The sequence below is a fragment of the Hyla sarda genome, chromosome 9 (assembly GCF_029499605.1).
Source record: "Hyla sarda isolate aHylSar1 chromosome 9, aHylSar1.hap1, whole genome shotgun sequence".
Classification (NCBI taxonomy): domain Eukaryota; kingdom Metazoa; phylum Chordata; class Amphibia; order Anura; family Hylidae; genus Hyla; species Hyla sarda.
Genome location: NC_079197.1, coordinates 19418703 through 19432170, shown reverse-complemented (window position 1 = coordinate 19432170; position 13468 = coordinate 19418703). Strand labels below are relative to the sequence as shown.

Below are 13468 nucleotides of genomic sequence, written 5' to 3'. Positions count from 1 at the left end.
GATCTGTGTCCTCTGAACTTATATATTATAGAGTTGTATGTTCTTGTTTTGTGACCGACTATTTATTAGTATGTGTTTTTTATTAGGCTCCTGCGCTTTAGTTCAGGATGGGGCTAGCGCCCAGTTGTCGATCCACTGTTTAGGGTGGATGGGCAAGTAGGCAGGGAGAGATGGTTTTAGGGTCAGTTTAGGGCTCACTGTCCCTGACACTATCCTTTTGGATGGAGTACCTTTAAGCGTCAGCTACACATGGCCACATAGCCCTGTTGGATATTTTACCCCACATGAATGATAACCAATGGATAAATAATGGCACAGGGAAGTTAGCCATCTAAACACTATATGGTGTAGAAAAGACTCCATTACCTCTGGCTCAGTCAGAACAATCATTTTCACCAGATGGACACGGAGTGTAGCACCGAGTGACACATCTCTCAGTAATTCTGCCCCCTATGAAACAACATATACAGTATCACAATAACAACAAGTTCAGTATCACAATAACCACTGTTGCACTGTAGAAGTATCTTCTTATGAAGTACATAGTCCCTACAAACTGGACCCTGTGTCACTAATGGGTTGGGATCAATGAGGGGTCAAGTTGTGTGAAATAAACTGTGGGAACTCACCCAAGATTTCCACTTAGGGGATTTCCTCACCATTCCGGGGGGGGGGGGGGGGGGGGGGGGGGTCATTCCTGGGATGGTGAGGGTATGAAGTTAGAAAGTTTCCCCCTGCCAGCACATAAGTAGTCCCCTGGGCGGGAAGCTATACTTACTAAATCCCGCTGCTTCGGCCATAGTGACGCCACCTCAGCATGATTGACAGTCCGCGTCACCACTCTGCTCCCTAAGCAGATGGAACAAAGCGATGATGCGGGCTGTGCCCTGGCTGTCAATCATGCTGAGGGGGCGTGATTACAGCTGGAGAAGAGGGGACTAGGTAAGTATAGTTCCCTGCCCCCAGGATTACTTACAGGCCGGTGGGGGACACTTACTAACTTCAAATCCTCACCATCCCCAGGAACATCACCCAGGGGATGCTGGGGATGAAGATTTTACCATATATACCATGTTTCCACACATTACATGTGTGGTCAAATCTCATGATTGGTTCCTTTTAACATGGGCATGGAGTAATGGACCAATCCAGACTATGGGAGATGAAGACATCTTGAAGATGATGTGATCAATCTAATGGTCCCACCAAATTTTAATACGTACAATATTAAGATTGGTAAGAATATATCTTTCTGTATCTTCCTGGTGAAACTGGTAAACGTCATGACCCACAACCACTAGAAGTTCCAAGTGCTTTACACCAAGAACGGCTCTCTTTAGTCGCTGACGGACATGAGGAATGTTTAATGGCTCTATGGGAGAAGTAAAGAAGAGACAAAAAGTTGAGTAAATACCAAGTCACATATGTTTTTAGTCAATGGTCTACAACAGTGGTATTGATAAGGATGACCATTAGGATTTTGATTACTGATCTATATATATATATATATATATATATATATATATATATATAAAAATAGACATATATGCTAATATGCTGAGACATTACATCTTGCTAACTTGCTGACCAAGAAGATGGAGAAGGTGGAACGAGGCCAAGAGAAGCGAGATAAGAAGAGGAGTTGGAAGTTTAGAGACAAAATATGGCTAAGAGAGAAATGAATGATAATATGCTAATGTATACAGACGCAATACGCAAATAACAATCAAAATACAACATGATGATTTTGACGTGATAACTAACCTCCCCTTTTTGTCAAATGTAAAAACGAATGCACTTGTAATAAACAGAACTCTTGGGAACAGTTCCTGGGTTTCTTGCTGAGAAAGAGTTTTATACCAACTTTTTTGTCTGGTGTATATTTCTTGTGTCGACACTCAGCAGTATATAGCAGCAGTCACGCACATTTTAAGGCCTAACCAGCAGCCTTAACAGTATCAAACTGTGGCCCTGCAGATGTTGCAAAACTTCAACTCCCAGCATGCCCGGACAGCCAACGGCTGTCCGGGCATGCTGGGAATTGAAGTTTTGTGACATCCGGAGGGCCACAGTTTGAGACCACTGGTCTACAACATGTGCAAGTTTCAGGCTTCTAGTTTCAAGTTCAGAGAGCCACAGGTTCAAGACCAATGATTTACATCAACCCTTGGCCCTGATTTTTGTACCTTTGTATCCCTCAGAAACATTCCCAAGCCGGAAGACCATATGGGCATTCCATGTTTCCTGCTCATGACTCCGTAGCAAATGTTTCTCCTTAATGGGCTGAATGGAAAATTGTTCTTTGTCCACGCTGAAAAATCCACGCTGAAAGAAGAAGACAACAAGTGTCCTTCGTGAACTTATCTAGTCCGATATTTATATACAGCAGCAAACGGTAAGGTCAGAATATAATGATTCAACCCACTATTTGTCCTTCACAATACGTAACCGCAGATCTCACTCCTTCTGGATCCAGGATGGTCCCTACCGACCCACAGGAGGTTCGGTGAAGATGGTGTAGGGTGGCATTTAGAAAATGTTCTGTAGTAATAAGTCTTCCACCCTCCGGAAAGCTAAAGACGTATCTCTGCCGAGGTGTTTGTAGGATACAAACATTGGCGACACATGGAGAGGACATCTTGGTGCTTTCTTTACAGGAACACGTTAGGTTACCCAGTTCCACGTAAGAAGCTGGATAAAATAAGATTAAAAAAAATATATCAAACCCAATGTAATAAAAATGTCTAAAAATATCACAACATTTATAGGAAACTATGTTATTTCGACAGGTGTTTTTGCAGCTCGAGATGATAAAATGTTCATTGTGCACTGTTTTATTAGGTTTACACCCAAAGCCAGATGTCTTAAAAAATATATATATATACTTTTTATATGGTTACCTGCGACATATTCTTGGCCAAAATACCACATCCGATCTTCAGGGTGTAAAGTTTTTAAAAACACCTAAAAAAAAATATATATATATTTATGAAAAGACGAATTAAAATTTTTAGGCATTGAGTATTTTATTTGTACTTAAAAAAAAAAAAAAATAAATATATTAATTAAAATTTTCAATATAAATGAGTATCCAGAAAAGCTTAAAGGGGTTTTCCGCCCCCTAGACATCTTATCCCCTATCCAAAGGATAAGATGTCTGATCATGGGGGTCCCGCTGCCGGAAACCCCTGTGATCTCCCTGCTGCACCCGGCATTTTTTTTAGAGCATCCGGAGTCTTGTGACCACATGATGCCATGGACACGCCCCCTCAATACAAGTCTATGGGAGCGGACGTGACGGCCGACACGGACAGAGGTGTCAGCAGAGAGCACTGTGGTCAGACAAAAAAGAACTACACAACTTCCTCTGGCGCATACGGCAGCTAAGTCCTGGAAGGATTAAGATTTTTATATAGAAGTAATTTACAAATCTGTTTAACTTTCTGACACCGGTTGATTTAAAAAAAAAAAAATAATAGTTTTCCACCCGAGTACCCCTTTAAGTAACGTAAAGCACCAATTTAAATTACAAATTCAAAATATTTTAAATATATATTGACATTAATAATATATATATATATATATATGTTTTTTTCAAAGATTTTTCCAAAGATCTAAAACAACAGGAATTTTGTTTTCTAGCTCTAATGCAGTTCACTGTTTGTAGGGCAACATGATGTGAAGGTAAAGGGGTCATATTCCAAAAGTGTGCTGTGCAAAACTGAACCTTTACACATGGAGCCGAAATCTCCTAAAAAAACAATTACCTCTGATGTCCTCCATGGCACCGAGAGTCCAGGGAAGGGCACAAGTAGTGCCAGGAACAGAAAAAGAGATTGGACCATAGTTACCCGGAGAAGAAATCTGTCTATTGAGGGTTTTTGTCAAGCGGTGGATCTCAATGCATAAACCTCTGGTTGTTGATCAATCAGAGGAGACAGGGAATTCCGGGGGAGTGAAGAACTGTGTGTGTGTAGGGGGCTGGGCGAAGCTGAACACTTTAGGACAGAGTTTCCCAACCAGTGTGCCTCCAGCTGTTGCAAATCTACAACTCCCAGCATGCCCGAACAGCCTTCTGCTGTCCGGGCATGCTGGGAGTTGTAGTTTTGCAACAGCTGGAGGCACACTGGTTGGGAAATGCTGCTTTAGGAAGGTGTCTGGCAGGACAACTTATACAGAACAAAAAAAAAGGTTGTTTCTTTACTTAGATCACAATAAAATACAAAAGGCAAATACAGAAACCGACGCATTTCGAGTCTCAAGGACTCTTTATCTTTTTAAATCAACTGGTGGCAGAAAGTTATACAGATTTGTAAATGACTTCTATATAAAAATCTTACTTATCAGCTCTATATCTGTATGCTCTAGAGGAAGTTGTGTAGTTCTTTCCAGTCTGACCACAGCGCTCTCTGCTGACACGTCTGGCCATGTCAGGAACTGTCCAGAGTACAAACAAATTCCCATAGAAAACCTCTGGACAGTTCCTGACATAGACAGAGGTGTCAGTAGAGAGCACTGTGGTCAGACAGAAACAAACTACACAACTTCCTCTGGAGCATATAGCAGCTGATAAGTACTGGAAGGATTAATATTTTTTATATAGAAGTCATTTAAAAATCTGAATAACTTTCTGGCACCAGTAAACATTTCCCCTTTTAACACAAAATTTTCCTTTAAAACTAAATTCTTTATTCATATAAATCCATAAAAGCTTGCAGCAGAGGATATGGACAGAGGCTGTAGCAACATATGTTTCGTGCCGGACGGCGCGAAACATATTGTGGTATGGGGGTGTTATGCAAAGAGCAGATGGCATTAAAGGGGTACTCTGCCCCTAGCATCTCATCCCCTATCCAAAGGATAGGGGATAAGATGCAAGATCGCGGGGGTCCTGCCACTGGGGACCCCCGGGATCTCTGCCGCTGGGGACCCCCGGGATCTCCGTTGCAGCGCCCCGCTATCATTACTGCACAGAGTAAACTCGCTCTGTGCGTAATGACCAGCGATACAGGGGCCAGAGTATCGTGACGTCACGGCTCCGCCCCCTCGTGATGTCACGGCTCCGCCCCCTCGTGATGTCACTGCCCGCCCCCGCAATACAAGTCTATGGGAGGGGCGTGGCAGCCATCACGCCACCTCCCATAGATAAGGGATGAGATGCTAGGGGCGGAGTACCCCTTTAACCCCTTGTATTCATGACGCTAGGGCGTGTTTTATCCTCAATACCACCCGAAGGTATACAGCTGGATCCTGGGCTAGGTGCGGGGGCAATAATGACTCGGACGCCAAGTTACGGATAACGGTAGCTTTACTGAGGTTAGACAGGTGGAAAAGTCTATACATTTCAGCCAGGCCCACAGAGGTGACCAGTGACCCAAAGACCTTAAAGACTTGCTGGGACTTGTAGTAGGACTGGACAATTTAGTGCAGGCCACGTTGACTAGACAGATGACTTTGACTTGACTGACTTGTGACTGACAAGACTGTGACTGTGGTTACTTGCAGGTTTGTAGCTTGTGGCTGCACAGACTGGACCTGAGGCTCCTATGACTCTGGACACTTAGGCTCGACTTGACTGGACCTCAGCAAAGACTAAGAGCAGAGGCTCCACCCAGGGCTTATATGAGGGAGGCTCTGGTGGGGTCCCATTGGTCATCCCTGGTCACTGATACCTCCTGGGTAACAATCATATGACAAATCACATGGTAAACAGTCTTAAAGGTATAACAGTCTTACATATATAACATAGGGGATTATATACAATTACAATAAACAGATGGGGGGGCCCAGGGGACACTGCAGGAGGCTGCCTGACAGGGCAGCAAGGGTACGGGGTAACACCTCCCATACTGGGCCACCACAATATGTTGCTCCAGCCTCTGTCCACATCCTCTGCTATGAGCTTTTATGGATTTATATGAATAAAGGATTTTGTTTTACCTTCAGATGGTGAGTGCCACAATTTTCTATTTTTCTACTTACCGTATTTAAAAAAAAAAAAATCTTTTGTCACCCGGTCCAGGTGACGCTGTAGCCAATCACAGCTTCAGTGGTCACATGCCGTACTTGCAAGCAGAGAGTGCTGAGGGCAGTGACTGGCAGGGGACACCGAAGCAGCATCAGCTATGGAGCAGGGTAAGTATAGTTTTAATATTTTCGTATTTTTTTAAGCCAGTTCCAGCCTTCTCGTTCTTTTAAACCATCTTAACATTGATGTCTCTTACTCACGACCTCCATCCATTCCTCTGAACCAGTGTTTCCCAACAAGGGTGCCTCTGGCTGTTGCAACACTACAACTCCCAGCCTGCCGGGACAGCTGTTCTAGATGTTTACATCAATTCTTCTTTTTATAGGGGTCGATGTCTCATGTCACTTGAGCCGAACAAGTGCCGAACTAAGCGATTGGCACTCATATACAGCACGGCTGGCGCTGTCTAAGAGGACCATTGGGGGAGATTCATCAAAACCTGTGTAGAGGAAAAGTGGTGCAGTTGCCCCTAGCAACCAATCAGATCGCTTCTTTCATTTTTAGAAAGGCCTCTGAAAAATGAAAGAGGCAAGCGGTTTTGATAAATCTCCCCCTTTGTTCCCACCTTATGTATTGAAAGGGGTACTCCGGTGCTTAGACATCTTATCCCCTTTCCAAAGGATAGGGGATAAGATGCCTGATCGCGGGGGTCCATCCGCTGGCGACCCCCATGATCTTGCACGCAGCACCCCAATTAAAATCAGTCCCCGGAACATTTTCGCTCCGGGTCTGATTACCGGCGACCACGGGGCAGGCGGCGTGTGACATCACGCCTTCGCCCCCGTGTGACATCACGCTCTGCCCCTCAATGCAAGCCTATGGGAGGGGGCGATAGGGGATAAGATGTCTAAGTGCCGGAGTACCCCTTTAAAGCATAACATGATATGAAGTAAGTGACCCAAGTTCTATTCATCCTGGTAGAGAGAAATATGTGAAGACTGGTAATGTGTAATAGACATGTTATAATTACTCAGCAGGGGGCGACAGTGAAAACAGTAGAGATAAAAAAAGAAACTGAATTCTGAACATCCTCATGATAACAATAAGTAAGTGGACTTCCCCTTTAATTAAAGGTGCCTGTTGTCATTAGGGTCACAGGTCCTCTGCTGTTGGTGCAATCACAGCTTCTGCCGGGCTCGTAGAATGATGCAATTGTTAATGTAGATCGAGATGTTCAATAAGGTGTCGCAATGTCAACAGGTAACGCCATCATCTATACACAGCATCGTTGTTATCGATTGCTGTTGTGTTGTACTCAGTGACATCTTTAGCAACCACCATACTGCCATCAGCTCAGTTATTGACAAGCACAGCCCTGCTACACCTGTATAGCAACTTGTTTGTCTTTATAGTCTACTAGCTAAGTTTGCCTGGTCTTCCTACCTAAACCTTGTGGGAAACAAAAGCAACAATGACGCTCTTGTTCTTTTATCCCAATCTCATATCCCGTCCTAATATCCAGTCATTGTATCTCATCCTCATATCCAGACCTCATATTCTGTCCCCAAATCCTTACCTCATATCTCGTCCTTGTATCCTGATCTCATATCTCATCCTCATATCCAGACCTCAAATTCTGTCCCCAAATCCTTACCTCATATCTCGTCCTTGTATCCTGACCTCATATCTCATCCTCATATCCAGACCTCATATCCCGACCTAATATTTTGTCCTCATATCTTGTCCTCATACCCCATCCTTATATCCCGTCCTCATACCCCATCCTTATATCCCGTCCTTATGTCTCATCCTTATATCCCGTCCTTATGTCCCATCCTTATATCCTGTCCTTATGTCCCATCCTTATATCTTGTCCTCATATCCCATCCTTATATCCTGTCCTTATATCCTGTCCTTATGTCCCATCCTTATATCTTGTCCTCATATCCCGTCCTTATGTCCCATACTGATATCTTGTCCTCATATCCCGTCCTTATGTCCCATACTGATATCTTGTCCTCATATCCCGTCCTTATGTCCCATCCTTATGTCCTGTCCTTATGTCCCATCCTCATATCCCGTCCTTATGTCCTGTCCTCATGTCCCATCCTCATATCCCGTCCTTATGTCCCATCCTTATATCTTGTCCTCATATCCCGACCTCATTTCCAGTCCTCATATTACATCCTCATATGCCGTCACCCGCAAAAACAATCCTCTGCAAAAAAAAAAGTGTCTGAAAGTTAAAGGTTTTTTTTAAACTCTCCCCAATGATGCACAGAACATGGGATAAGAAGCTGATAGTTGGGGGTCCGGTCGCTAGGACCCTCACCAATTACGGGAATGCTAAGCTCTACAATGTTCACAAGCCCCAAAGAGAGTGAATGGGATGCTGGCCAACACTGGTTGGTTCAATGGGGCTACCAATTTTCCCATGACTCCCAGCTAGCATCTGGCCACAGCATTTTTGTCCTAAAAACACCACGTGGTGATTATGGATATTTTGGGGCATTGTTGTATTTTTTTATTTCTTTTTTAAACGCTGTGTCTGTGTTCAGCCTAAATGACAAATGTCCTGAATATGTTCCTGTAAAACTATATATGAGCCTGCTGGGCTCCTCCTGCTCTATAACATGATTTTTAGTATCACAGGTCCCCTTTAAGTAAGGAATTCAGCCATAAAATAAGAGAGCAGCTGCGGCGTTACATCATATATATAAATTAGTATATGAAACCTACAATAAGGCACCTGCTGTTTACCAAATACTACAAAAGAGACAGGATACAAATCACATCCCGTAATAATCGGTAATAGATGGAGATTGGATATAATTTAGGAGATTTGGCAGGAGTCCACCAAACGTATTTACTGTACCAGCGGTTTTATACCAGCGCGTAGGTGACGGGAATCGCTGCTGCAAGTTCTAAGGAGAAGCTTTTTGTTCGGGTGAAAAGCACCTGAAAATAGAGGCAGCTCCGTGCTCATATATGTCTGACCGTACACTGTACCGTCATATGTCAGTCACAGTAAGAAGAACAGGGAAAAGTGTCATTACAGAGGTCCTGTCACAAAAGATTAGATTTTTTTCAAGACTTTGTACAAGATTAGAAAAATAGGGCTGCTTTGGACTACAAACAGCGCCACTCATGTCCATGGGCGGGGACTGGTATTGCAGTTCAGCCCACACCGGAAAAGAAAGCAGTCATGTTTTCTTAAAGTGTATGTCCAGTGATGGCTTGGACGGCAGGATACATGTTAAAATGTTTGCAAGACCTGTGCGAGACAACAGATGTTAACTTTACGGATTTTGCGGAGGTCCCATCCAAGACTAAGGGTCTTCTGCCAAATCCGTAGTCTCGCACAAGTCTTGGGCTCGAGCAGGGATTCAAAAATGTGAATATATATCCTGCCACCCGAACCATGACTGAATGTATGCTTTAGAGTACATTCACACGCTGCAAGTTATGCTACCATTCACAATAAAGAGTGCAGCTCAGGATCAGTACAGGATATAATCAGGATCAGTACAGGATAAGTAATGTAATGTATGTACACAGTGACCTCATCAACAGAATAGTGAGTGCAGCTCTGGAGTATAATACAGGATATAACTCAGGATAAGTAATGTAATGTATGTACACAGTGACCTCACCAGCAGAATAGTGAGTACAGCTCTGGAGTATAATACAGGATATAACTCAGGATCAGTACAGGATAAGTAATGTAATGTATGTACACAGTGACTTCACCAGCAGAATAGTGAGTACAGCTCTGGAGTATAATACAGGATATAACTCAGGATCAGTACAGAATAAGTAATGTAATGTATGTACACAGTGACCTCACCAGCAGAATAGTGAGTACAGCTCTGGAGTATAATACAGGATATAACTCAGGATCAGTACAGAATAAGTAATGTAATGTATGTACACAGTGACCTCACCAGCAGAATAGTGAGTACAGCTCTGGAGTATAATACAGGATATAACTCAGGATCAGTACAGGATAAGTAATGTAATGTATTTACAAAGTGACCTCACCAGCAGAATAGTGAGTACAGCTCTGGAGTATAATACAGGATATAATCAGGATCAGTACAGGATAAGTAATGTAATTTATGTATACAGTGACCTCACCAGCAGAATAGTGAGTGCAGCTCTGGGGAATAATACAGGATATAACACAGGATCAGTACAGGATAAGTAATGTATGTACACAGTGACCTCACCAGCAGAATAGTGAGTACAGCTCTGGAGTCTGGCCACTAGAGGGAGCATCTTCCTGTTTGAGCTTCCTGTGAGCGTTTGGTGTGCTCGACCTTGAGAGTGATCCACCTCTCTCCCAGGGGCGACCTTCCTTTCCCCAGAGGGGGGGTTCGTTTCCTGGTATGAGCGAAGAGCGGAGAACCCCAACACCTGCCCCCCGAAGTAGGTCCGCGGGGGGCAGGGGGAGCCAGCGACCAGTTGCAGAGGGACCAGCATCAGGAACTGCACCAGAGGTCTCTGGGTTAAGGCGCTCTGCCAGGAGATGCAGCGATGTATCTCCAGCACCTCCTGAGCCCATGGAGACGAAGAGCAGCCGCAAGGCTGCTCCAACAAAAGGTACTACAGGTACTATGGACTGTGATACTCCTCCTGGAGCAAAGCCAAATGCCCATGGAGGTGTGGAGGAGGATTGGGCAATGCCCAGGGCCCAGGAGCCTGGAACCACCTATGGATCCCGTGTTGCAGAGATACTTCAGGGATATAAAGAAGCAAGGAGCAGCTTGTATAGGCTCCAGGAGGAGGTACAGGAGGCAAAAGCCTTAATGGAAACTGCGTCAAAACACCAGAAGGCTGAGCTGTCAGCAAGGATTAAACAGCTTAAAACCAGCATCAGCAATCTAAAGAAAAGGAAAACTTTTATTTTGGAGAACAGCGGGCCATTTAAAGAAAAGCTTCAGAATGAAGATCGCTTTGCAGAAAAGGAGAGGGAGAAGCAAAGAAAGCTGAGGGGGCTTCAGCCACGGGTGGAGGAGGAAGGAGACGTTGCGGAGGCCGATAATGTTGAGCCAAATCCACCCGGGGGTCTGCAACATCTCACCCCATACAGTGGGCTCCCTGCAGGGCAAGTGGCAATGTCATCTGGCTGCGGCCCTGGTGGTTCGGGGGATGAGAGTAGCACCAGTCACCAGGGAGGGGCGCTGATGGCCCAGATCCAGCTCCTGGAGTCCCCAGGTCGCCTCCAGGACTTCACGTTTGGACATGAGTTACCAGAGGAGGCACCTGGGGGAAGGAAAAAGAAGAAGTCAAAGAAGACCAAGCTCCAGGAGCAGGTAACATTTGTATATACCCCCCTCCCTGAACCCCCCGGACTGGCCGCAGGGTCAGCTCACTGTGTGAACCCCATTTCTCAGCCCAGCCTGAGTTCTGCTGTGGACTCAGTGCAGGAGAGTGGGGAGAGTATGGAGTCTAGTGTGGCGGTGAGCTCCATAGCTGTTTGCAGTAACAGTGGTGGAGCAGACAGTGTATCGGCTGTGAGGTCGGACAGTGATATTTGCCCAGCGATGGGCAGTAAGGGCTCTGGCACATTGGGTTGCTCCCTAACGGGAGGGGGGGGCGATTTTGTGCCAGAGTCGGCTGCGGGAGCTCCGGTGGCTCTGAGCGTTGGCACTGCTGTTCCTTTGGAGCAGCGGTGTCGTCGTGGAGGAGCTGCCGGGGCTAAGATGTCTTCGCCTCCCAGAAAGACTGGACTTAAACCCCTATTTTGTATTGGCGCCGCTGATCCAGATCAGCGGCGCCCAGGAGCAGGAAACTCCAGTACTGATGAGGCGGAGGGTACCAATAAAAACAGGGCTGGGGCCGCTAATAAGCAGGCTAGGCAGGCTTCCCGGTCCTTGTATAAGGGACCGGTGACCTGTCCTGTGGTGGTGGCTCCAGCTCTGGTACCCAGTGATGCTGATGGTACAAAATCTGCACCAGAACACACCGGTCCAGCCAGTATGAGTGAGAAAGTTAATGTAAAAGTGAATGAAGGAGTGAATGTATCTGTTAATAATTTGTCTGGGGCTTTGAATGGTGGTTTGGGCTGTAGCACGGGTGGAGGTATGGGGGGCACATTAGCTAAAACATGTGACAATGGTTTGGGTATGGATTATGTGGAGGAGGGTGGTGAAGGGGCGCAGATTAGTGGTGGGGATGTAGGGCCTGGTCCAGTTGCACCCCCAGCGGTGGCAGCACCGGTACGCAGCTACGCAAATGTCACCGCTGGGGGGAGGGGGGCACCTTCCTCGTCCTCTGGCTCTGGGGAGAGCAGTTTGCAGCAGCGTCTCCTGGGGGCCTTAAGGAGAGGGGAGAGATCGATCAATGTAGAGGGTAGGGAGGTTGATCTATCCTTCTGGATAGAGAGACATGGTCTTTCAGCCTTCCGAGAGGAGAGAGGGGGGGATAATGTGTGGTCCCTCCCTACAGCCGGGCCAGGTGGTCTCCGTAGGAATGTGGTCCGGCTGAGATGGAGAGGCAGTGATACATGTCCTCCAAGATCTAAAGTTGTTGAGCTTCTGCTGAAGTTGGGCTTTAAGGCAGCTGACATCTACGCCTTAATACATCCTTATGGTACCCCTGAGTTTGATATCAGCTTTGTTCGGCCGGAGGGGCTTGAGCTCTTCTGGTCGAATTATGAGCTGATAAAGAATGAACCCGGCTGGCGAGACTTTGCCATTCAGGCGGTGTCTCGCCAAAATAATGTCAAGAAAGTGACAGTTTTAACCCGTAACGAATCACTCTCTTGTATTGACATCATGACGTGGCTAGGTCGGTATGGAGAGGTGGTGGAGGTCCCAAAAAAGAACAGGGATGAATATGGCATCTGGTCAGGGGCCTGGACGTTTATGGTCAAACTGAGGCGTTCAGGAAACACAGTTACCCATATACCATCTGCGACCTTCCTCGGAAGAGATCGTATCCAGATCTTCTACCAGGGTCAGCCGAAGCTCTGTCACAGATGTGGTGACCCCACGCATTTTAGTGCCAATTGCACTGTGCAGAAGTGCACTCTGTGTGGGGAAATAGGTCATCTCGCTGCATCTTGTGCGGAGATTAGGTGTCACCTGTGTGGTGACTTAGGTCACCCATTCAGTCGCTGCCCTCGTTCTTTTGTCAACGCGGTTGTTGCCCCGGTGGGAGTAAGCCTTGAGGTGGATTCTGCTGGGGCGATGGCCGTCGGGGATGAAGGGGTGCAGGGGCCAGGGAAGAAAAGTAAGCAGAAGACGCCTGCCCAACTGAGGCGTCTCAAGAAGCGCCAAAGGGATAGGGAGATTCAGGACTCACAGGAGCATCAACCAACTGGGGTGACTCCTGATCCTGTCCCTGCGGCCAGTCTTACTGCTGAGGCCCTGGGGGATAGTGAACTGGATGAGGAGATTGGGAGGATCCACAAAGAGGGGGATGCCGTCTCCTCACTGTCCTCCCATGGTGAGAGCGCGGATGAGGACAGTGGGGGATGGGCAGAAACAAAGCGGG

General features: G+C 46.2%; 1 protein-coding gene across 4 annotated transcripts in view; it reads right to left on the bottom strand.

The window, feature by feature from the left end:
• ADAMTS13 (ADAM metallopeptidase with thrombospondin type 1 motif 13) overlaps positions 1-13468 on the bottom strand; it is an 86611-nt gene that overhangs the window by 39665 nt on the left and 33478 nt on the right. For 3 of the 4 annotated variants that reach the window (XM_056540047.1, XM_056540051.1, XM_056540049.1), the window contains exons 1-6: positions 3768-3917; positions 2901-2964; positions 2426-2691; positions 2187-2325; positions 1224-1372; positions 367-450 (exon numbers count right to left, since the gene is read on the bottom strand). In XM_056540047.1, coding sequence (XP_056396022.1) covers positions 367-450; positions 1224-1372; positions 2187-2325; positions 2426-2691; positions 2901-2964; positions 3768-3845 — 780 coding nt within the window. In that variant the 5' untranslated portion in view covers positions 3846-3917. Of the gene's footprint in view, positions 1-366; positions 451-1223; positions 1373-2186; positions 2326-2425; positions 2692-2900; positions 2965-3767; positions 3918-13468 lie in introns of those variants that run through there. The other variant, XM_056540050.1, reaches the window with a different exon arrangement.